Raw genomic sequence first — 26,160 nt, 5'->3', positions numbered from 1 at the left:
GACATTTGCAGCTACTCCAATTGGAGCAAAATTCACACCCTACTTTAAAAAAAATTCTACAACAATAAGCTAGTGAAAGATTTTTGGACTCATTTTCTAACAGATTGTGCTCTATAAACAAATTGCTAAAAATTTCGAGGTTGTTTAGGAGCTACTCTCAACTTCAAGTTTGTTTAGAATAATCCAAAGATAATGAAATTCTGTGTGAAAGAACAACATGGTTTGAAGTTGGGATCCTCCATGTTGGTACAATCAGCTACCATTTTACATCACAAGACAATATCAATGTTATTCTTCCACACAAACACTACAAATTTTCTATCACATTCTTGAGGTAGATATTGAATCTTGGTCCAAAGACCATAATTGGCTAGGAGCTCAATGGTACCATAAGTTCTTCCAGTTGTAGCTTAATGTTGGACATGGAATTCAACCACAACTTCATTTGTGAGAAAATGCAATCCACAAGTTTTTTCTTTGATGTTATAGACAAGAATCTACAAAACAAACTTGGAATATTATCAAGTGGGGGTCAACTAGAGACATAGATATGGTATTGAAGAAACAATCCATGTTCCAAAAACTAGGCTTTTATGTTTCTTTTTTTATGAAGTAGGATGCAAGAAGAAGAAAGAAAAAAGGTGACATCAAATTACCTTGTAGAATAATACTTCAATTATAAAACTTGTATTATCTAGGACATGTTTAATTGTTCTCTTTAAAAAGTTAACTCTTCAAGTAGGAACAAAAATTTGATGCTTAGTATACACTCACAACTGATTATTTTTTCTCCTGAATATGAAAAATCAAGCTACTATTGTCTGCTAATGCAAATTTTTCTCTGTACTTTATTGCAAATAAATCATTACAATCTATTTTTCATGAAATGCATTTTAATTTTATTTTTAAAGTAATTATATTATCAAATTGTGGTTCATATATAAAACCTTTGTTTGAAAATTATTATAAATAAAAAATCATTATATTGAAAATTATATTGGTGGTAAAATTAAAATATTGAAAATTATTATAAATACAAAATTATATTGGTGAAAATTATATAATAATTTTGCCACCAATAACATAATTTTGCCACCAATACAGCACTATTTTGTATATTTATTATACATTTATAAAATAAATAGATATTACAATAGATATTGCTAAACATATAAAAACTAAAAAGTCTTAAACTAAGACTAGAATAGTAAGAAGGCATATTCAAGGCTCAAAATAGGCTTAGTTTTGCCTCCAAATGCACTAGCTAATGTAAATACCTTGTATTTTTATTTAAAAAATATTACAAGACTTTTATGTGAGGTTGAAGTAGCATGATGCCTCCATTGTAGCTTTATAGAAGATTTTATTTTTATTTTAAAAATATTTCTATATTACCATATGATGCATCTATAAATCTAATTTGCATCTAACACATTTATTGATGTTTCCTGAAGAAGATATTAGCTATTTAAATGTTTTTAATCAGCTTCTAATTATTTTTATTTTTTTCTATTTATAAAAATAATACATGTACATATATCATTCTATTTTTATTAATTTAATTTTATGCATGTTAATTTTTTAAATTTTAGTATATTTAAAACAAAGTAATAGACATTTAAAAATATAATAATGTGTAATAATGATTTTTAGAGAATACATCATTTATTATACTTTTTTTATTTTACATTAATTCTGTAAATTGACACAAAATATAAATAAATGAATGAATGAATATATATATATATATATATATATCTTTCTATATATATACATTTATTAAATTATTTTATTTAATATAAATATCATATATAAATAAACACCTACTAATAATGTTTAGACGCATAATTGTTATATTGATTGAGTTTCAAAAATAGTTCAATGCTACTACTGAAACCATTGTATTGCAAAAATAAATATTTGTTACATATAGAAAATGATTTCTAATATAGTTTCCAAAAAAAATCAAAGAAGCATTCTCATCTGTTTGACAACTGATAATTTCCAATACAACACACTTCTTCCGAACGTTGGCATTAAAGCAACACCATCAAGTAAAACCAAACATAATAAACAGGAAATAGAAATTTGCGAGACGACGAGGGAGGTGTCGGTATCGGTATCGGTGTCGGTGAGGAGTAATCAATCAATCCTCCTCGACATCATCCCACATGTACTGAGCTTCGGGTTCGGAGGAGGGCTGTGTATCGAGCAGCATGACGAACCCCGAGGGCTGCCGCTGTGGAAGAAGCGGCACAAAGCGATTGCTGTGTGGGAAGTGGAAGAATTTCACTTGGGCAGAGATTGCACGAGTTGGGTTGTTGAGCACTTCCGATGCAGGCTCCTCGTGAGGCGGTGTCGGTGGGTCCACACTCTCCTCGATTCTTGCTGGTGGATCCTGCTGCTGCTGCTGCTTCGCCATGTCGTCGGTGGTCTGGTCATATCTTGTGAGGAAGCTCGGGAGCTCTGAGTTTCGTGACGATTCTCCAGGTGCGAAGGTGGTCTTCAACTTCTTGGAGAGAGAATGCGTCGATGGGAGGTTAGCTTTCGCTGCGACGTGGTCATGGCTTGACTCGTTGATGCCGGTGCAGGACTTTGGCGAGTAGCATGCTGGCGCTGTGATTCTGGTTGCTTCTTGCGTGATTGGAGCTGGGGTTTTCGTGTTGTTCATGTTGCGGTCTTTCGCATCGACGTGGGGTCGTTTAGCGGCGATGGAGAGCATGGCAGGGGTGGGATTGGGGTTGGAGGGTGAAGAATCTCGCAATGGGGTAGGTGTGGGTGGCGGGTATGCGAACATGGACGGCTTCGTTTGAGATATGAAGTTGAACTTTGGGACGCGAAGCTCCTCCGTGAGGCCGATGAAGGCTGTGGGGCTGAAGGACAGGCTGATGAAATAGATGAAAGGGTACCAGTACCAGAATTGGCAGAAGATGGCCATCCCCACCGTCGCAGTCATCCGGCAGTGGCCATTCCTCGACTTCAACAGAATGTTCACATTGCGGCCCCCTGCGTCCAGGATCCCCTGCGCGAGAATCGCCCCCATCTTTGTCATCGGTTCCTCGTACCTGTTCTTCATGATATTCTCAAGCTGCTTTCGGAACGGCCCCACGCGCGCTTCGTAAGCCTCGGTGTGTTGTATCAGCACCATGGCCATCGCAATTAGCGCGCCCTGGCGCACGAAGTCGATTGAGTCAGTGATGAGCGGCTCGAGCAATGCAATCGCTGTTTTGGACGCCGTTCCAGCGCAGGAAATTCCTATCGCGAGGGACGCCCCGTAGCGGACATATGCATTGTGAGACTCCGCGAGAAGAGAAACAATTCTTGGCGTCTGCTCGGGCTGTGTGCATAGGACAAACCCCAACGCGATCACCGCGGCTCGCTTCACATCGTCGCTCACATCATGGACCGCGTGATGCAGTAATCGCCGAATGGCGGTAGTGTTAGCTGTCCCTTTGTAAGCCATAGCCCAGGCGCACATCCCGCCATGGCGCATTACCGGGTTCTGATCCCTCGTCATCCTCTCAATCAGGGAATCCGCTTCATTTTCACGTCCGTAGACGGTGAGCGCGATCCCTAGCGCCAAGCCTCTCATGATCTTCTCATGCTGCGTGTCCTGCACGTAGGCCAGCATTTCCCCTGCCTTGTCAGTCCCGGAGCCAACATAGAGCAACCCCATAGCAATCCCCGCGGCTTCCCCAGCTACCGCACTTTCTCTGTACAATATCCCCTTGACTTCTTCATAAATCTCATCATCTGCAGTAGCCAGCCCTGCGAGACCGATACCCAAGCACACCCCGTGCTGGATCACCTCGTGGTTGGCGTTTCGGAGACATTCCAAGAGGAAGTGCCTCACCCGCTTGCCATGATTGGCGTAAATCAATCCTAGGGCATACAACGCGCCGCCTTCTGAGAATGGACTACCGCGATGTTGGGGCAAATAGGGAGCGAGCAGGGACATTCCTTGGTCCAAATAGCCCCTGTATATCACCCCCAACCCTGCTGTGGCACTGAACTTCGCCCAATTTGTGGAGTACCGCAGCCAGCCCAAATTTTCCCTCAAGAATGTGTCCACTTTTGTGCCGGCATGCAGGAGAGCATTGGTGTAGATCGTGGCGGTGTGGCAGATGCTGCTGCTGCGAGTCTCAAGTGATTGCTTGATAGTCTTTAAAAGCAGGAGGTCAGATCTATTGTTGCTGTTCAGGAAACGGAGATGGAGGTTGATGGGGATGTCGCCACTCAAAATCCCTTTCAGCTTCTTCAGTCTCTCATGAAAGGACAATCTTTGCATTCCTTTCCTGGGACTTCCGATATCCTGGCACTGCCGATCCAACTCCATAGCCGGTGGATTTTGTGAGGATGATGCCAAAGCACCAGCATTATAATCAAACTCTGGTTCAGAGGAATCAACAGCTTTGTGGTCGCTGTCCGAATCAACTGGCCTTTGTTTATCGTTTAGAGCAGGTTGTGTTGTTAGAGAGGATCTAGTGAAATTGGAATTCAATTCCATGTCATGATTCTGTGGGGATTCGGAAGCCTCAAAGTCCTGGAGAAACTCATCCACCCTGGTCAAGAATCTCTGATTCTCAGTCTCAAACAGGTCGAAGGCTACTTGATATGCCACCGATGCGTTCCTTCCGTCACCTCGAATGAGCGCCTGCAACATTTTTGCCACTTCCTGGGGTTCATCCAACAGCATCAAACACTGGCTGAGACTCAAATAATCGGGCTCTTGCAGTCGCTGGTAATTCTCCACCAACAACCGCAGCACGTCCTGTCTAAAATGCCGAGAATTCACGAACGTTTGGGAGAGTTTGAGGCAATAGCTCAAGTTTGTTTCTGGATGCTGGCCTGTAGTGATCGCCTCTTCCAATTTATCCAACCGTCGGCATTCAAGCGCAATCCCTAAAGCTTGCTCGGATTTCCCGTCCATGAGACACTGGTCCAAGACCCTGTCTACAACTTCAACGAGCCTTGGATCCAAGTAGAAGCAACCTTCCCCCTTCTCCAGCCTCGCATTGATGCTAATGTACTCGTCCACACACTTCGCCACCAATGTTTGCACATATTCGCTCCTCTCTGCGACATTGAATAGGGAAGCTGCACCCAGAGCATAAACCAAGGACTCTGTGAGGTCTCCCAGGTGGTAGAACACCTTGGATGCCACTAGAGCTGCTAAGTGCCGGTGCTCGAAATGCTCGTTTTCGTAGACCAGTTCGATTTGGGCTATTTCGGCTGCGATTTCGGGCCAGAATTTCTCCATGAAGACGTTGAGGTTGTTCAGCGCATGTAGCTTGAGTATGGGATGTTTCTCCTTGAGCATGTTGAGCAGGCCGCTTGCCGTGCTCAGCACTGGCGGTTTGAGCCCCTCTGCGTGTCTGAGGGGAGCACTCGTGGATGCACTATGGGGTTTCTTCCTCTTCCTGCCCTTGTATTCTTCCCCTAGATCCATTCGGGGGTACCCTGTCCTGGATGTTGCCATGTTATCCACAGTAAAGCGCAAATTCAGGTCCTAGGCACATCGCCAGACAAGGCATTAGCTTCTGTTCTCTGAACTCCCCGTCGCAAGGAATTCTCATCACGAGAATATTGTCAAACTCTCCCTTCAGGTACACATCCACATGCTCATAATTCTTTCTCGCACATCCCGATTGCGGCCTCATCGTCAAATCAGATCGAATGCATGAATTCTCGCCGGTCTTTCCAACAACCCTTTCGTGAGAACCATTGAAGTGCCGAAGTTCAGTGCATCAGTGTAATACAAGAGACAGAAGATGAGACCGAAGGCTGCTGCCGGGGAGACTCCAATGAAACTATCAAGCAACAACGACAGCATCATCTTCCTCCAATAGAAACCGACTTAATCGAGTATCTGATGCGGCCAATGTTTCAATCCGTTTTTTCGCGTTGGATCTCAGAATTCCGCACGACTGTCCAAGCTCTCAACGCAAGTTGCCCCATGCTGAGAGCTCCAGATTCCAAACGACATAATTCGCAACGAGCAGAGGCCGAGACTCGAGCCTTCGACGGTGCGAGGTTTCATTAACGGTTGCTAATCACACTTGTATTGTCATCGTCTTGATGTACTCGCATTGCGATGCGATGCAAACGCTGCCGTTTCTGTGCTGATCTCCTCCATGCTCAGCGTCGCAGAGAATTGGTGGAGCTTGAGAGCTTCTTCACAGTGTCTGTCTGATGCTCTATTCGTGTGCGTGACAGTTTGAGTTCGTCATGAGACCAGGTTGTAGGGATTTAAGGCCTTTCTGGAAGGTGCTCAGGAAGAGACCTATTCACACTGCACCATGTCAGACATCTATTCACACTGGTGCGAGGAAAGTTTGCTATTCACACCAGTGCGCTGTGACCTACTTACACTTAAGGCAAATGAACTCATGTGCTTAAGACTACAATTTGTTCCAACTAAGAGATGAAGCTTTGACCAAAGTTTGTGATTTCCAATTGATCAAAAAATTTGGCTAATAATTTTACATTATAATTTGAAGATTTTTTGTGTAAATCTTTGTTCTATTTATTCATTAAAAATAACTCATTTATAAAATAATGAAAGTTTATATATATATATATATATATATATATATATATAAAATTTTATGTTTTGAGTTACTATATTTTTTTAAATGACTTTTTTTTGAATTATTATTATTATTATTTTTAAAAATATATTTTTAATTTGAATGGTTTTAAAAATATAATTATGAAATAAAAAACTAAATGCCTTCTTTAATGAAAATCTATAATTTTATCTTTCAAAAATTATTCTTTAACTTTAGATGTATATTTATGAAAATCTTTAGTGAATATTATTTGTCAAAAAACATTTAAGCCATTTGAAACATTGTAAGGATGTTTTTTGAATAACAATATATACATATAGTTTTTAATTTTTTTCTTAATAAGATTAGAATTTAATTATGTGATTAAAGATATGGAATTTTATTTGGTAATATTTTTTTTCTCAAAATTTTAGTTTATCATACAACACACCTAGTTTTAATGATTTTCATGTCTTAAATTTGTTTAAAAAAATACAATTGCACACTACTATAAATATAGATATTTAATATCTTGTGCTATTCACTATTATAAATTGGTATAAAAGAATCTTTATGGTTAAATTCTTCAAAGAATATTCTAAAAAAATAATAATAAAAAGTTAAAAAAATCAAAAGCAACAAACTTTGTTATTAGATAGTTATCTAAAAAGAAAGAAAAAACTTCAAATTAATTAAAATCTATATATACTTATATATAAATATATATATATATTTATTTAGCTATGAAATATGTTATTATGATCTTTTTCAACCATGCAATATATTAAGAGTTATATACTATGTAGTAATATAAACATAATTATTTATTGATTTTTGGATTTATTTCAACATCAATCTATAATATGCTAAAACTAATTAATATGATATAAACATATTAAAAAATATTACTTTTATTATCTCTATTTACAAAGTTGATAATCAAATTATAAAACTTAAGATTATAATTTGCAATTTGCATGTCATATAAATAACACATTCATGAAGCAACCTTACATATTATCCTAAAAAGCAAATATAAGTATCTTTTCATACTCTCTATTATAACTTATTTGTTTTGTTTCTATTCTTCTTTGCAACAAAAAAAGAAAAAGAAAAAGAAAAAAAAAGCTTCATGAGATTAAGATGGTTCAAACAAGCTAAAATGTCTACTTTTATAACTACTTGTTTGTTAACCAAACCAACTACTAATCTTGTTATACTTGAGATCCAAATCCCTTAAGACTTAGAAACCTTTCTATAACCAATTTTGTTCACAAGATTGTTATATTTAAACTTTTGATATCATTTGAAAGTTCCAAAGTCTCCAACTCTCCACCTTCAATATCATTCAAGTCCTTACAATTGTATAATAAATGTTATTCTAATCTATAGCCTTAAAAACATAAATTACCAATTACATTGGTAAATCTCTCATAATTTTTTTGATTATCTTGAACTTTTATAAAGATAGTAACACCAAATTAAATAAGTATAATGCCTTAGAACACCATTAAAAGATAATTTATAAGTAAATATAAATCCTTTATTTTTACAATCAAAATCCCAAATTTAGATTTGAATACATTATCAATATAAGCTATCTTTCACATAAAAAACAAAGAGACATTTCAATCCAAATTTAATTGCATCATACTTCTAGAAAAACTCTCTAAATGTCTCTTTGTTCCTCATTTGTAAAATAGCTACTTTTCAGCAGCCATGACTTTCTACTAAAAGATATTACTCGTTAAGTATGAGCTTGTAACCTTTATCACCTAATCAAATAATAATCATCACATAGTCAATTATATATTATAAGCACTAAATTACATAAAAGGCATTTCAGTTTCCCATCAAAATAACTTTCATCTTAAAAGCATCTAAACACAACAAATAAGATAAATAAGTCTTATATATCAAACATCAATAGACAACCATACCAAAAAGGATATTTACAAGCACCTGAGTTACAGATGGTGGAGGATTGCCTGAACTCAAACAACCAGTCATATAAATAAAAATGGGAACTTCCACTGAAACGCCAAAACGGTGCACTTGTTGTGTGCCCAACAGTTTTTAAGTCCGCTCCGTGAACGTCCAAGAGAAGTTGTATGGTCGAATTGTGCTTTCTCTCTCTCTCTGATGTTCTTCCTCACAACTTTAACGTTGTTGGTGTTCTGGTCTGATCATTGTGAAGCAAGTATTAGTGCCACCGCCATGGCATACCTGAATTGATAATATTTTGGGTAGAATTTCCAAGTTTTAAAACTTAAACCCAGAACAATTCTTTACCAGCTGCAACAAGGACATGAGGTAGTGACCACACTGACAACTGGCTACAACGTTGACACCATTCAGTTTAGGCAGTGTCAACTTAACAGTCTGGGATCTACAATCGGTGGTTGGGGAAACAATCCGTTGTGGATGTACTCTCTTCTCGACGCTTTGGTCAGTTAAATTTTTGTGTTACAGTGGAGACTTCGTTAGGTGTTTATGTAAGGACGACTGCAAGTTACACGGCAGGTTAGAAAAGGTGCCAACTTGTTTGTTCTTTCAGAGCTTGGTTATTGTTGTTGATTTGAGCGACAAACTGCACACATTACTGATTGATGACAAAAACAACGTATGCTTGTCGGTATTGGCAAACAAACTGGATAATTCAGGGTCAGTGTCCATCCTTGAAGTCACTTCGGCACTTGATCTGCACGAAGTACAAGGCCGGGGTTCTATTTTGTGCAGGATTGTGGTGCTAGTACTGGACCAGGATTGATGGAAGGCCTGAAATGACTTGTATCTGCAATTGGACAACCATATACATCATTTCATGGCTAAAACAGGAGTTGCGTTGCCCAGGTGGGTATATGTGTACGTCTTAAAATAATATGTTTCTATATATATATATATATGTACACACACACACATATATACTAGCCTTCTTCCACCATAATTGTTCTGATGCCTCTTCATAGTCCAATACCATTTTAATAATTTGATCGGAATCCTCTGTTTGAGGATCACAGCTGTTTTGAACTCTATTGATCCTTTTGAAGGATTATTGATATCAGTTTTATTGCAAAACTAGATCAGTGAGTTGCATTTTTACAGATCAGTTCAAATGTTTTGAGGTTGGTTTCTTGTATTTAATTTTGATTTTGTTCATTTAGGACTGATTTTTGCAGTATGATAGTATGTGTTTATTGTTATTTTGCTTGTTTGTTTGTTTGTTGTTGTTGTAGTAGATGGTATATATTCAACTTTACAATCCATAACCAAAACATTCAAATGGTTTAGGGTTTAGGGTTGCTCACTAAGGGCTGTAAAATATTTTTTAGAGTATTTAATGTTCCCAAAAGTTTGAGGTGTAAATGATTTATTCACATTTATATATACCTATGTAGAATTGTCTACCAAAAAATATATCAATATAAGTGCAGTTACATATAAAGTGCAATTACAAAAAAATCAAAAAAACATCTAAAGATTTATGAAGAAGTTTTGATTATAGTTTCTTAAATTTTTTTTATTTAAATCATGCTCCAAGTCACAAACATTTACAACAATTTTTTGTGTAAAATCTAATTATTTATACAATAATATTTTTTGATATTTTATAAAACTAAAATTTAAAGTAATATATGTATATATATATATATATATATATATATATATCTTTCAAAGTTTTCAAGCAGAAATAAATAGAATAAATTTAATAAATACAAAGAAAAGGTACTAAGTGGTATGAGACAAGTAATTTCCTTTACCACTAGTAATTACTGTACAAATCATAAGTTTAAATAAATATTTGAAAATTGAGAAAGTTAAACTTAATATTGATATCAAAATTGAAATTTACATATCCACTTTACACAGTAAAATTCTATCTTTTTTTTTTCTTTTTTATTAATGTAATATATGTTCAATTAATTTATTTATATTTTATTACTTTCTAAAAATTTAAATGATATATTTTTCAATTTAAATTTAAATTATTTTTTAAACTATAATATATACATTATATATAATTTTTAAAGTTTTTATTTATTTATTATGCATTAACTAACTAGATTTCACACTTTGAGAATAAGAATTAATTAATGTAATATATGTTCAAAATGTTTAATAGATACTTTAAATAATATAATAATTAATTCGACTCTGATTGTACTCTAAAACCCATACAAAAAGAAATGAAACTGTAGTATTAGATTTGCTTAGATTGCAGTTGCATCACGAAAAAATTAATGAAAATTACTTTAAATTCTGTAAAATATCTACATATAAGTTTTCACATGATTACTTCTACCAATATGTATCGTACTTGTGAGTTCAAATTGTGAAGCTGTGGCCATCGCATTTGACAACTGAGAACGCTTAATTATTTCTGTCCTCATGTTTCATAATTGTCTTCAAATAGTACAATAAATCTGTTACATGATCAGTGATATGACACACTTTGTGTTGCACTCTGCATCAAACTGTAGCAGATGGGTATCTCTTATGAAGAGGAATTTTCTGGCTCATGGATGGATGTAAGTTTCAAAGTTTAAGCAAGCTTTGAAAGAAAAACCAACCAACTGTGGAACATGTTCAAACTCTCTATTATATGATAGACTGCATTTTCTCTAACAGATACGTTGCTGTGTTGTATTCTCACCCAAAATGCTGCTGCAGGCTTGGTCGTCAGACACCTAAGTTTGCAATAAATCAGCTCCTTCACTGTCTAGGGTAAAAGATGGTACTGAGGCATTCCAACACCAGTTTTCTCCACCATTTCGACTTTTTTTTCCAGGGCTGCTTAATCAGGACTAGTTTCGCAGGACCTGCTGATTAGTTGATGGTTGCAGCAATTAGTTTATATCTGTCTGAGAATGATTCAGAAACTGGTGTTGGAACTGAAGATCAGTGGCTGAGTTGGGTGACAGTTGCCATTACGATGAATTCTATTGGTTTCCAGAGAAGGTATGCCGAACTTCAGAGAAGCGAGAATAAGACAATTTTGTCTTGTTTTGTTGAGCACCTCTGTTGGGAGAGAACCGGCGGTAGCTAAATACCGAAGTAATTGCCCAAATTACTAGTTCAAAGTTGGATCTTAAGGTGAAAGAATCAAACACTACTGTTTCCAAGATTCTATAAGCTGTGAAATCTTAGAGATTAATCGAGACTAAGCAGCGAGCACGCGGTTGATGATGGAATGCAAAATGATCTTATTCAGTTAAACTTCAATTCCTTCCCATTCCCTGTCGAGAACCCAATTGTTTCAGTTTTCGAGTGGAAGTTTAATTTGATCTTCAAGTCCACCTCCAGAAAACCACGGCACGTTGCGCTGTGAGTCATGGACACTTTTCTCGTGCTTCATACAACACATATTCTTGCAATGGATTTGATGTGCTTCAGTAAATGAATAACTTTCTTGTTGAAGCTTTCAAGCAAATCACAAAAGGGCATTGCAGTGAGATTACAATCATCTAGATTCTTCAAACATTGCTAAATTTTCCATCACAGCAGAAAGACCACTCCCGAACAAATAACAGGTGGCTTCGCTGCACCGGTCCATCGACTGGCCACTAATTTATCAATTCATTCTCCTTTCTCTTTTGCAGAGCATGAGTTCAATCCTTCGTCATTGGACGAAGCGTATATCGACATCTCAACAACCTTCTTTAGTTCGCTGCAAAGGACTTTTGCTCATGGACACGTACAGTTACCAGACACTCATATTTCCCCTTTCCAAGCGCTGCCGCAATATCAACCCAACATGAATGAACCTCTGATTGCCGCTCACCATCTGATGGATCGAACTGGACTGCTGCCAGTCTTCCATCAGATTCAAACTGTAAAACAAATACTCTCAAGGGTTCGTCTCACCAGCCACACGTTTATCTAGATCTCTGTCTCCACGTCGTCATGGCGACTCATAAAAGCACAGCAACAAAAAAAATAGAAAAAAAAAAAACAAACACTTTACCCCTTTCCGCGCAGCTAGAGTCGCATGATTAAGCAGTCCACAAAACCCGAAGCTCCAACGCGTCAATTACTGCGGCGACGCTTTCTATCTCGATTTGCAACACCCGATACTCACTGCAACTTGTCGCCACCTGCAGCTCTCACCATCACCGATCCTACTCAGTCGTTGCAAGCACATGGCAAGAATAGCCGTTAGAGTCTCCGACGGAACCAATTTCCAGAGAAAATCTTCCCTGCACAGAAACCATCAACCGCTGTAACTACAGATTCCAGCTCTCCTAGCCATGGCGAGAGGACTTCTTCTTCTTCTTCCTCCACCAGTGTTGCGTCCTTCGGCATCTGGGCTTCGTTTCGATCGGCGTCGCCTCTCTTTCCGCATCAGAATCAGCATCAGTTAGTGTCTCAAGATTGAGGTCTTTGTGCGCCGATTCGCAGATTGTTCTCTTTCGACGTCGCGATGAAGATCCTCCTGAACTTGATCGATGCGGCGACAGTGGCTTCGGGGACGCCCTCGTCGCCTTGTATGGCCAGGGCAAAGCTGGCTGAGGATGAAAAACGTGCAGCTCATTAAAACAACATTCATCCATTGTGTGAATCCTAAACCCTAAATCTAAACCCTAAAACCTTGTTCTTGGCAAGTTTTTTTGGTTCTTTGTTGGTCCTTATCTTGAAGTTTAATTCGATTAAGGGGAGTATGTTCTCCTTCAACTTGTTGTTGAGTAGTATGGACTTGGTTGGGAGGATTGATTTCAACTAGTTGTAGTTGCACTTGGTATCAATGTTCTTTCTACTATTGATGTTTCTCATTTATGAGTTTGTAAAATAGATATTTGGAAAGTAGGATTGAGAATATTATTGGAATTGAAAAAAATAAATAAAATAAAATAAAATATCTGATCCCAATATGTGTTTTAATTATGTAGTTTTATTTTTTTATTTTTTATTCTTTTTTATATATATAAAATTTTGAATGTATGAGGCATGCTACAATATATTTTAAACTTTAATAGTAATGAAAATTTATATTTAGAATTTTGACTCACCATTTATATGTATATGAGATATATTTTAATTTTGTAAATTTACATGCATGTGTACATTTATAAAAACTCATACCACTGAGTATTGTGATCTTTGATACATCTATCCATTCTCTTGTTTATCCATGCTCCTTGATTCCTATGTTTCCTTGTTCCTATGTTCCCCAAGTTCTCCATGTTTTTTGCTTCATGGCCAATTAAAAGATTTCTTTGTCTCTTTGTGTTATATCCAAATTTTCTTTTATATATATATAAATGTATTTTTAGTTTGTTTATTTAGTGTATGTATTATGGGTTTGGTTCAATATGTTATATAAATATAAAAAAAATTTAAACATTTTTGGTATTAATAGTCCTTGTAATATTGGTATTTATGTTTATGAATTTGGTAAATAAAAATTAAAAAGTATAGAGGAGAAAAATATATGTGTTAGAAAATATAAAATAAAATTATTTTTTATCCGAATTTAATAAACTTTGATATTTATAGAGTGCATAATTTGAATATTTTGATGTATCATATTTTGTAAAAAAAAATTATAATCAGCATTTGATATTTTATACATAATATATAAATAAGCATGGTTTAATGTGTTATACACACAATCTTAAAATATAGATTGTCAACTTCTAACTAATAAGTAACTATTAACTAATAATTGAATATAATTCTAAATAATTTAAATTTTATTTTATTTTTAAAAAAAATTATTGTATAACATCAAAATAGTTATGGTAGATAATTTTTTTTAATTACAATCATATAAAAAATATTAATCATAAATTTTAATTAGTGTATTTTTAAAAAATAATATTTCAATATTGTTTAGATAAAATAATGTTAATTTAATTTTCTAATTAGAACTAGAATTTTAAAAATTATATAAGTTAAAAGAATCTTGTTAAGTAACAATTATAAAAATAAATTCTTAATAATTCTTAGAAGAAATTATCCCATTTAATTTGGTTTTTTTCTTCTTCTAATATTTATATTTAGTTCTTAAGTTTTTTTTAAAAAAAATAGTCTTTTACCTATGTGTAATATTTATTTAAAACTTATATATAATAGTTAGTAAGTAGAAGAAGTAAAAGAAAGAATACCATGGCTTTTCAATAATTTATATAAGAAATAAGATACTAATTGATTTAAATTGAATTTTTTGCTATAATTATTATTAAATTACACTAAAGTAGCTTTTTGTTTAATAAAATATTTCTAAATCATTAATAAAAAATTAATTTTAATTAAAATTATTTGAGAAAGTTTTAGTAATTTTTATGAATTTTTTTGAAGATTTTCACAATTTATTTATTTATTTATTTATTACTTTTGAAGGCCATAATGAAGAACTAAAGTAAGACTTGATGGCTTTGCAAAGTCTTTAGGCTCATTGAATGTTTTGATTACCATAATAAATTTAAATTTGAAAAAAATTATCAAAATCTTTTTAATTCTTATTAATTATGGTTCTTACTTCACACCACTAGTTATAAGTAACTTGTAATTAAAAATACATTAAAATGTGGCTTGAGTAATAAATTTTATCTTCACAAAAAAAATTAAAATCACAACTAAAAAATATGATTTTTCGGTAGACAACAATCAAAAGTTGATACATGTTAACATGATATATATATACATATATTATAAATATTTAAAAATAAAAAAAATTAATGCATTTATCAACCACATAATTATATTTTTTCTTATTAATGTAAAAACTATGTACTTTATTTTTTAATTAATATTTTTTATTAGTCAATTTATTATTTTTTTATATGTGAAAAATCCTAAATCTAGAGTAAAAAATACAAGTTAAAATAACTAAAATAATTGCAAGCTTTTATTGTGCAAGGACCTACATATTATAGAAATATAATACTAGATTGATATGTTTACAAATAAGTTATTATAAAAGAAGTTTGAGGATTGAGAATTAAAATATTCATACCAATATATTTAGACTTGGGTATTGAAATAGTTGACTATATTGTGGGCTTAAATTAATGATGTTGATACCTTCTTGATTAAACAAACTATGTTGATCCAATACAATATAGACTTGACATCCATGTTATTAAGTTGGATATTAATGTTTTTAGAAATATTTAATTATGTGGCCCACATAAAATCTATTTACGTAACACATCAACCTCTTTAATATTCTATATATTAAAACTAAAATCACCAACATCTAATTTATTCAAATAAATAAATAAATTTTTATACCAAGTGGCATAAAAATATTTATCTTGCTATCCAAAGAAATAGAATATAAAGATTATAACATTAATTAAATTTACTTTGTACTACCAAAATAAATCAAACTAGTAAGTACCTTCTTACTCAGTCACATTTTTTATAAAGTGATTGTAAAACATGTTTGACTATCACAACAAAAAAGCATATTCTTCTTATCTTCCATTGCCCTCCTTAAATAATTGAGTAGTAGTAGCAGTCAAGGAACACGGCAAAATAAAATACAATAACTACTCATATTACTGGCCTCTTATCATCTTAGTCATTTGTTATTAAATAGAAAAGAAAAATTTAGAGCCCTTGTATTTTCCTTCTATCCATAATGCCAAAATATAGTTTTTTTATTTTTTACTTTTTTATAGATAAGCATATCATCTTCTTCTTCTTGTAAAAAATTGTATTTTCTATTGGATTGTATAATGGTTCACTTCTATTATTTAATCTATTATTTAAATTATTATTTTCTGCATGTATTTCAAATTTAACACTTTCTAATGAATTGATGCAAAGCTTTCTCCTGAAGCACCTTGTTGCCTTCAGAAGATTGTAGTATGTTTATACAAGGATATAGTGCCTCCAAATTATTTCATTTACTATTGGATGCTTATATATTCATCTTTATTGGTGCTTATGGCAATGTTATCTTGTAATTATGCTTCTCAATATTAATACTCACACTTTTGATTATATGTTACATACCTCTTAATGCGGATACATAAGATAAAGTCCTTTCTATGTAATGCATGTAATTCTTGTGCATGAGGTTATGGATGTAACAATTTTCTGGAATAGTTTTTGGATGTTTATACTTCTTGTAATTTATTAGTCTTTTGTTGTAAGTTTCTTGATAACAACAATCTAATAAATATATTGCATCTCATTAGTTGTGTTATAACAAAAGAAAACTTCTATTTTTATCAAAGTTGATTTGAACAATTGTCACTGTTATAAAATATTCACCAATATTATTCCTTGCATATCAAACCATAAATATTTCTTAGCACATAGTCATCTCAACTAACAATAAATTGATATTGAATTGAGTAAAGTCTTATATGAATCATACTGAGATTCTAACAAAACTGCAATTATATACAATGTTATTTACCTCTATTGTAATTACTATTTAAATTCTTAACGAAAAATTTGACATATTTTGTGTATAAAAGGACCCTTAATCAAAACCATTGATGTTAGAACTTTCAAAGTTTACTACAAGATTAATTGGGGTTATATTATAAAGATCCAAATTTTATGATTAAAACCACAAGCAATTCCAAAACAAATTCTAAACTTCACGGAGAATATTAATCATTTTACAAACACTTAATTTTTTCATACATCAACACTATAAAGTCAAATCAACACTAATTCAAACTAATTCCAAGTCCACAGAAGACCAACTTTAAGGATTCCCATTCTTTTAAAACAGAAGATGAAAGGAGAGGATTCCAACAACATTGCTGAGCTGGCTTTTCATCCAGAGACAAGATGGATGAACTATCATGTCTGCACCATTTGTGTTTGGTATGGATACAAATCAAAAACACCACTAAAAGCCGAAAATAATTTCTTTTTTAAAAAAAAACTACATACATACTTATATATATATATATATATATATATATATCAAAATGCCAACACTGCAAAGCAAATGAACCAAGCATTTGGAGAGGTGAGGTTATTAATTGTGGTCCAATCATGGCTTGGAATTAAACCTCATTTGGGTACCTTCAGTCACATCATTCATTCACAATTGTTCGCCATTAAATGAGAACAACAACCATTTGGAGCCTAGTTTCCTTTGGTTCTCCTCCAATCCACTCCCATTCCTGTTCCCCATAAGTACTCTCATTCCATGCAACCACAACTTTTGTGAACAAATGGTGTCAAGTTCTAGAACAAAAAAAATTATACATAAAAAATACATACACACATATATATATATATATATATATATATATATATGAAAAGAATTATAATCAAAAATTGGAAAGCATGGTCATGTTGCTCAAGATGGGTGGTGTTATGGGACCCATTTGAAAGAGAGCCCCTTTGGCATAATGTGCATGTTTCCGCCTGGAATTTGATGCCAAGCAGCAGGTGGAGCAAATCATTGCAAAATGGGTGAAGGCGCCCAAATCCACAGAATCTGAGCAGCAGGTTTGCGGATTCTGGTCAAAACATGCCTTCCACCAAAGCTTCTCCTCTTGTCTAGAACCTCCTCATTATTGGTCAGTAATGGAATACACACCTTTTGTTGAGAGGACGGATTCCAACCGAAGCTTTATTGTCGCAATGGGCCCTTATTCTCCAATTCTTTTTTGCTCTCTTAAAGGAATGCCTTTTTCCTCATGGACACAAAGTGCTTGTGATAAAAACTTGTACCTACATTTCGTTTGTTCCAAGTGGGTTGATTTTCCATTTGAAAGCTCCTTTGCATCAACAAACAACAACAACAACAACAAATGGTGGTGTCAAGTTATTTTGCAAAATTTATTGGTGTCCTTGTGATTGTTTGAAGATAATATGCAAGTAAAAAGTGTTACTATTTTTGATTTGTTCTTAAAAGAGGCTTATAACTGTACTTGATAGTTGAGTGAGATAAATGTTGTAAATAAGATTGTTATGTGAGGTGATTGGTTTTCATGTTAGTGGATACTTATGGTTATAAAAATAAATAAATAAAAAGAAAGAAAGTTAATTAAGATATTTAATACTGCATACCCAGTTTTTCTTTTTCTAAGTTTTCATTTATCTCTGAAATTTTGAAAATAAATTGATTGTGGTACAATATCAAAGTGACCAGTACTGTATGAGTTGAATTGACTAATATAATTGACAAGATTAGCATCTCCGGCATTAATCTTTTTGTCAAATTCTCATGTATTTTTCTATATTCAAAATTTACAAATCCTCATGAACTTTTCTATTGCATTATACTTTGGTTGCAATAATCTTAAGCTGATAACAGTTTTTATTTATTTATTTATTTATTTTTCTCATTTTGTTTTTCATTTTTCATTGGTCCAACTCTGCATCTCTTCTCTAGTTGAATTGACACCTATCTTTTTTTCTTGATATTGTGCCTCACCCACCTTTGTTGTGGGTACTTGCTATTGCTATTGTGGACAAGACAAGACAAGAGAGTGGACAACAACAGATATATTTACATGAGAACATTTTGTGTGTCATATGCGTAGAAAACGATGAAACCAAGCTATCCATCTTTACAGGATTCCAGTTGAATTCATTCGCCTTCTTTCAGGATCCAATCCATTCTTGTGTGTCAAATATCTCTATTATTATACACACAATAATTATCTGCCAAAACAGCAACTAATTTAAGAGAAACTATTGTTTTGTGTCATAATCCATCGTCGATTGTTTCTTCTTTCTGCTCTCGCTGAAGAGTGTCCAGAACCCACATGGCAGCGCTGCACTTCTCAGCATTCAAACAACATCTGTGTGTAGGATTGGTATTCTACTGCAGGTTGTATAGATTTCCTTTGTGAGAAAGACTCAGGGAAAAACAAAAACGGAGAATCGGAATTTGTGACAAAACAAAGAACATCGAGTTTTATGTGCAAATAGTTCCATTCTTGTAAGTGCTCATGAGGAGCTAAATACACAATATGTATATGCTGCACCTTCATCTTTCAAAAGCAAGCATCTGCAAAACTAGTCTAATTCTTACAAACTTAAAGCCTTCGCAAAGGTCTTCTCCTCCAAAACTCTGACTCGCTCTCTTCAACACTCTCTCGTTACATTTTTTTGCTTTGGCCGGAGGGGGAATATGAACTTGCTCAACCTCGTCAGGGAAGGCATCGGTGGAAAGTTTCTCTCTATGCCTGAATTTGGTTGCCTTTAAACAAGTTGGACAGCCTATCTAATGCAGATGAATCTCTCAGGCAGATACATGATTCTGATAAAGCTCGCGAGCTTGCACCGTCAGGTGCCCATCCCACTCGGAGCCGATGCAAGCGTCACTCCTGTTCCAAGCTCTTCCTATCGATTGCTCTGCTGCGAAGCAGGAAACTCAAAGAAATTGAAACTGGAAAGCGGTTGGTGTCACTGGTTGTCGATCGGCTGCTGGGCGCCATCCTTGGCACAGAAAACAAAAGGAGACATGCTCAATGTGCGCGCTGATGTTTGCCTCACGCAGCGAGAGAAACTAAGCTGCAGCTCTAAGGAGTAAATTTGCAGGGGGGTTTCTTGCCCTTTGCAAGTCGAATGGTCCTGATGCACTCGTCTCGGCAAGCAGCGATATCTTTGCATGCCTGAAATCGTCACGGCAATGCCTAGCCTCGCTGTGGATCCCAACCCTATTGTCACGCCGTTGGAGACTGGAAGAGCCTCTTTGATCTGAGCGAACACCACTACCATCCAGTTTCCTCTCCAGTTCTGACAACCACTTGGCCTTCAAATAGTCCAGTGTGCGCCATGGTGGCAGATGCATGTCATTTTGCTCCAGAGACGCTTTTGCAGCCTCCGACATGAGCCCCAGAACTTGCTCCAGGATGGCTATATTGCCTACGAACACAATGGGAAGACTCCTCAGAGCTGCTTCGTAATGTGGGGTAGGCCTTGCGATCTCGAACTGTGCTTGAAAGTTGATGTCCACCAGTAAACGCTCCATCCCTTGATCTCCCTTCACAACAATGTCGATGTACTCATACTCGCCTCCAGGCACGTGGCCGGAGTTTACCCACTTGGATTTGCAAACTGAAGCGCTGTAACCAGAGCTCATCAATTGCCTCGCAATGAACCGCTTGGTGCGATCCGTTTTGTAATTGGTGCTGTTGGGGTCACAAAGCAGGTCGGTATCCTCGTTTGCCATCATTAATAGACGTTGCACGTCAGCTCGAAGCTCCCGCTCTTCTGAGTTGCGTGGCTTAGTCAAAATCTGGCACAACACGTGAACTGGGTGAAAACGGAGCTCCTTCATGACACTAGATCACGAATTCTTCGAGATTTCTAATATTGCAAACTTTTCCTCGTCCTGCGCGATACCTGCAGACACGCCAGACGGACTATCTCCACGTGCGGTGCCGCAATTCCTGCTATTACCAAAATCTGCCAAACACAAGGCTGCTCTGCATCTGCTAAAAGACGTCGGTGAGGAGAAATCCGAGGTCAAAGGCCAATGGTTAGAGCTCTACCTGCAGGTTTTCACTGATCGTCAAGCCATGCGAGGCGACATCGCCATCGACTCCATCCATGTACTGCACACAGTCATTCTCGATGAAGTCATGCACCATGGCTTGCAAATCATCGTTCTCATAACTCGTGTCCGACAGCAGGGAGGGGTTGCTCAAGTGCTTGGTCTCATTGAAACTAAGCCTGCGTCCGTCGCTTCCCTGCTGCAACCACTGTGGCTGCGCCCGTCGCAATGCCTTCGAGCAATGCGCGGAAACATGCGGCCTGTTCTGAGGCTGCAACATCTCCAAGTCGCGCGAGATTCCACCCATGTTCCGCGACGCAGGAGCATTTACGTTACAGCGCTCCATGAAATTCGTCGACGGACTCATGCCAAGCTGGTATCGAAGACCCGGCATCTTTCTCTCCTTGTACCCACGAATCCCTTGTCCTCACAGCTCACTCCTTCAATTCTCTTTCTCGTCGTCTGTACCTATCTATGACTCTCCCTCAACATCCAACTCCCACTCTCCCCCCGCTCGATCACAAACAATAAAAACACTTTGCTTTGAATCTGCACCTTCAGTCACTCTCCATCACCATCCACATAAATAGCCAACGATGCACACAAACCACAAACTCAAGAGGCTCGTTTCCACACGACTGAAGCAGCAAGGCACCAACAATATCAAAAACAACGACAACAAAGCCGTGTTGCACCGAGCAGTATCAGACTACGTCACTCCCAGATCCTTGCTGCAACAAGCATCATCGTGGAAGGTCAGCAACGCACAAGCAGTGCTCCACGTGAGGAGACGTGAATCCACACTGCAGCAGCTTGCTTGTTTGTTGTGGCAAAGGGAAGCGCTGCAGGAGGCAGCCTCATATATCATCTAGCGCTAGATTCCAATATTGATGCGGATCCTGAAGCCAAAGGCAGGCAAAGGAAAGGGAGGAGGAAAGGGAGATGAATGGTTATGGTGGAGGAATCTCATGGTGGGCTCGCACCACCACGAGTGACCGTGAATGAGAGTGTAAGAGTGTGAGCAAGTGAGTGAGTGAATGGAGGGTAAGTGAGTGAGAGTGGATGTGGCTTCCAAAGGAAGGAAGCTTAAGTTGCACTACGTGACAACATTCTTACAATCTCCTTTTCTTGATTACAGTCCATCTTTTTCCATATTCTTGGTCCCACTCTCCTCCATACTTTATTTCCTTTCTCTTTGTATATTTCTTCTATATTTATTTATATGTGTTTGTGTATATATATATATATATATATATTTATTTATTTATATAGAGGGAGAAAGAGAGTAGTGTGTTGCAACTTTGGTGATGAGGTGGAGAAGATATTTTTGGTCTGCAAGGATCTCAGACCACTAGAAGATGAGAAGTTCGTACCAAAATATTGGTGGTTCAAATCTTGGTTGTAAAATTGTTAACTATAAATATTAGATGTTGAGAAAGAAGTAATGATTTTTTTTTTTCTTTTTTCTTTAAAATAAATTAAAAAAATTAGAAGGTTTTAGTTAACATTAAATAACTATATTTTAGGTGGACTTTAAATTTTCATGCAATTTGTAAATAACCATTAATGTTGTAAATGCGATTGATTTTTTTATGAAATATGAACATATAAATACATACTGTGAATATCTAAAATAAAAATAAAATCAATAATTATATTAATTTTGAACTTGATAACTGAACATGTTATTAACCACTTAAGAAAATGTTGATTTGCAACTCATTTAATATTATTTATAATTTTTAATCAAATGAAAAACTTCACAAATTTAAAAATTTTACATTTGAAAAATAAGATAGATAGTAATATCGTAAGGATTTAATAAATTTATTATTAATAATTAATTATATTATAAAAAAATATATTATTTTTACCTAATATTTTCAAAATTTAGGCATTTTAAATATATATTAAATGGTTTATAAATATATATTAAATGGTTTAAATCTAAAAGTTAAATAAAAATTATTATAACTATTCTTTAAAAGTTATATTAATGTCTAATTATAAATGCAGATAAAAAATTAATAATTAGAATTAATACAAGTATTTAGAAATTTTAAAATTATATTTTTAATTTCATTCTCTTAAAATTCATATTATTTTTAATCAATTAATAAATAAATATAATAATAATAATAATAATAATAATAATTTTTTATAATAATATTTTTAAAGATTACACACACACACATACACATATATATATATATATATATATATATATATACACATATATACATATATATATATATATATATATATATACACATATATACATATATATATACACATATATACATATATATATATACATATATATATATATATATATATATATATAGTAGAAAATAAATACATTAGAGTTTTATTAAAACTAGACAAACATAGCCAAAATAGCATACGATCTTTTCCTAAAAACTTTAAATTTTAAATTGTTTTTAATCATCTTGTTACCATGTATAATATATATATATATATATATATATATATATATATATATTTATATGTAAAGTATATATAATATAAATAATATTATATATATATATATATATATATTATAATTACATATATATATATTATATAATTTTAATAGCTATAGAAGTAAATTTAATTTACAATTTAAATTATAAATCCACATATAGTTTTAACCTATTTTTTAGTGTAGTCTTTGATTATCTGATAAAATTAATTAATACTACTTATTTTAAGAAAGTATTACAAAATTTAAATCAAAATTTAAGGCTTTTGTGTACATATTATTAATTCAAAGAACAAAGATTTCATGAATATGAAGGAAATTCTAGATTTTTAAAATTCTAATATAAGACTAAAAATACTACAACACATAGCTCATATTAAAACTTGCATTGGTGCAGTTGAGATATCTCTTGTTGTTTTTTCTTATATACAAAAAATCTACTAGATTATATAAATTCCTAATAACTTTTTGAAACAAATGCAATACTTTAAAATTTTAAATAATCTTCTATGAAAACTTCATAAAGATGCCAGATTTGTTTTAATAAACTTTCAAAGATATTATAGACAAAAAGTGAAATAGTGAAAATATCCAAAACGTTCTAAATTATTATAATTTATTTTTAAAAAGATAATTAAAATATATTTTGAAATATGCTAATATAGTAAAATTTGAATATATTATTTATCATAATTTTTATAAGAAATATTAATAAATTATTTTATTATATTTTAAGAAATTAAATGATTAACTAAAAAATTCTTGTAATGTATGTTATTCTTTTTATTATTATGATTTTATTCAAATAATTATTCTAGGTCAAATTAATAAGTTGAAGACCTATTAATTTAATTCTATCATTAAAAAATTGTATTTTTTTAAAACTTCAAAATTTAATTTAATTTTTTGTCTAAATTTTACATATTTGATCTAGCATCCTAGGCTCATATAAAATATATTTTATTTTTTTAATTATATATATATAAATAAATAAATAAATAAATAAATAAGGGAATGATAAAGCGATCCAAATTTTTACTAAATCAACCCAATTTCTTCTGTTCCCCTTGTTCCCAGCCTCCGTCCCCGTTCCAGCCCCTAGTCTCCAACCCCGACATGCCCGTCCCCATTCCCGGCGCCCGGCGCCATCTCCCGTCCACTGACCTCTGGCGGGGCAGCCGAGTCGGAATGGAATAGGAGATGCTCCCCGGCTGGAACCTCGGCGTCCTCTCCATGCTCGTGGGTAGGAATCACTTGCAGCAGTCACAGGGGATTCATGCAAAGACTTGAGACACCTCTCCTTGAGTCCTCTCTATCAAACGTCGCAAGCGATAATCTAGCGATTAAATACATGATGGAGTTGGAAATTTCCCAAAACAAGGGGCATTCTTTTAGCGGAGGCCTCCGTAAATATTTAACCAATCACCCCAGTGACTAGGATCGAGGCACAAGCCAAGAACCCAAACGGGGAGCAGGTTGGGGGACTGAGGCAAACCTAGCTCCCTCGAACATGCTGTTCTAGCTCTGTGAGCCCTCGTAGTGGCGTCACATTCTCCTTGAACATTCTGCCTCGACAATCTCTGTCGGAGAAAAATCAATTGAACGTCAGGAATTGACCTCTTTACTGGCCATCTCGGGCAAAATTTTATCAGTCGACAGTATCACAAAGCAATATTTGACCGAGACTTCTCTCGTAAGATCAACCTTCATAGCTTATTCAGATCTCGAGTATTTTTCTTAGGAAACGTCACGGAGCAGCGCACAGAATTGAATTTGTTTCAGTTAGATTTGCAAACTGGACGAGAAAGTAGAAAAAAGGGTGGAGTCGACAAGGTAGAAGGACCTGGTGCTTGTTGTGGGTTAGAGTTGGAGGATGCTGTAGCTCCCGGAATTGAACGCTCCTGGGCTTGGACTGAGAGTTACTTCTTCAAGAGATTGCAGGGGATTGCGTTGCTTGAGCCTCAAAATTATTGGAACCTCTTCAGATTGTCAAACTCCAGCTTTCAGTTGCACAGACGTACAGATGACAATCCACTGATTCATTCTCTAAATTCTCAAGTTGACCACCTCGAGCCGAAAGAGACTAAGAACTAACGCTCCATCAAAAGAATGAGCTCAGCCCGAAAAGAGATCCTCGCTACACAGTGCAGCACTCCAATAAAGAAGTTGTCAAAGCCAGTCTACTTGAATAGAACAATCTTAATTAATCAATTATTCATTATTCTAAAGACATTTAGTATGCTATCAACGACATTTAGTATGCTATTTACTCAGGGAATCCGTTACAAAGACAATCACAAATGCAGGGTGTTAATCGTTTAGGCTGAATGTGAGAGGGTGTACCCGATATGGAGGGTTTTATTAGAAGCTACTCACGGCGTACTACAATGAATTGATAGGAGAATTCTGTAGAAGAAGGATCCAGTGACGATGGACAAACGAGAGCCCCCCAAGAGGCCCGGGGATTAGAGATGGGCGCCGGGAATGGAGACGGGCAGGTCGGGGTTGGAGACTAGGGGTTGGGAACCGGAAAAGGGACGGAGGCCGGGAACATGGGGAATGGAAGGAACTGGGTCGATTTAATAAAAATTCGGGTTGTTTTATCATTCCTATATATATATATATATATATGAATTTTTCAAAATTTAAAAATTAGATGAAAAATATTAAATTTTTATTCTTTAATTTTATCATGAAAG

General features: G+C 34.7%; 2 protein-coding genes and 1 long non-coding RNA gene across 3 annotated transcripts; all 3 read right to left on the bottom strand.

Annotated features, from left to right (window-relative positions):
• Positions 1-1,874: 1,874 nt before the first annotated feature.
• On the bottom strand, positions 1,875-6,399 carry LOC112276466 (26S proteasome non-ATPase regulatory subunit 1 homolog A). The gene has a single exon (XM_024507831.3). It carries the CDS (start codon positions 5,477-5,479, stop codon positions 2,147-2,149), a length of 3,333 nt encoding a protein of 1,110 aa, XP_024363599.1. The 5' UTR covers positions 5,480-6,399; the 3' UTR covers positions 1,875-2,146.
• A 12,994-nt stretch (positions 6,400-19,393) lies between these two features.
• On the bottom strand, positions 19,394-21,798 carry LOC112276944 (uncharacterized). Its single transcript, XM_024508773.3, has 2 exons — positions 20,978-21,798; positions 19,394-20,721 (listed from the first exon to the last, which is right to left on the bottom strand). The coding sequence occupies exons 1-2, from the start codon at positions 21,371-21,373 to the stop codon at positions 19,990-19,992; spliced, it is 1,128 nt and encodes a 375-aa protein (XP_024364541.1). The 5' UTR covers positions 21,374-21,798; the 3' UTR covers positions 19,394-19,989.
• A 2,392-nt stretch (positions 21,799-24,190) lies between these two features.
• LOC149986445 (uncharacterized) lies at positions 24,191-25,813 on the bottom strand. The gene is made up of 2 exons (XR_016500703.1): positions 25,305-25,813; positions 24,191-25,041 (listed from the first exon to the last, which is right to left on the bottom strand). It is a non-coding gene; the product is annotated as an uncharacterized LOC149986445 (long non-coding RNA).
• Positions 25,814-26,160: the final 347 nt, after the last annotated feature.

The sequence above is a fragment of the Physcomitrium patens genome, chromosome 24, assembly GCF_059467195.1.
Source record: "Physcomitrium patens ecotype Gransden chromosome 24, ASM5946719v1, whole genome shotgun sequence".
Lineage (NCBI taxonomy): Eukaryota > Viridiplantae > Streptophyta > Bryopsida > Funariales > Funariaceae > Physcomitrium > Physcomitrium patens.
This window is presented reverse-complemented; position numbering and strand designations above follow the sequence as displayed.

Coding starts and splice junctions, on each gene's coding strand:
- LOC112276466 (XM_024507831.3), bottom strand. CDS start 5,479: ATGGCAACATCCAGGACAGGGTACCCCCGAATGGATCTAGGGGAAGAA.
- LOC112276944 (XM_024508773.3), bottom strand. CDS start 21,373: ATGCCGGGTCTTCGATACCAGCTTGGCATGAGTCCGTCGACGAATTTC. Junction 20,722..20,977: donor CGATCAGTGAAAACCTGCAG/GTAGAGCTCTAA, acceptor GTGTTGTGCCAG/ATTTTGACTAAGCCACGCAA.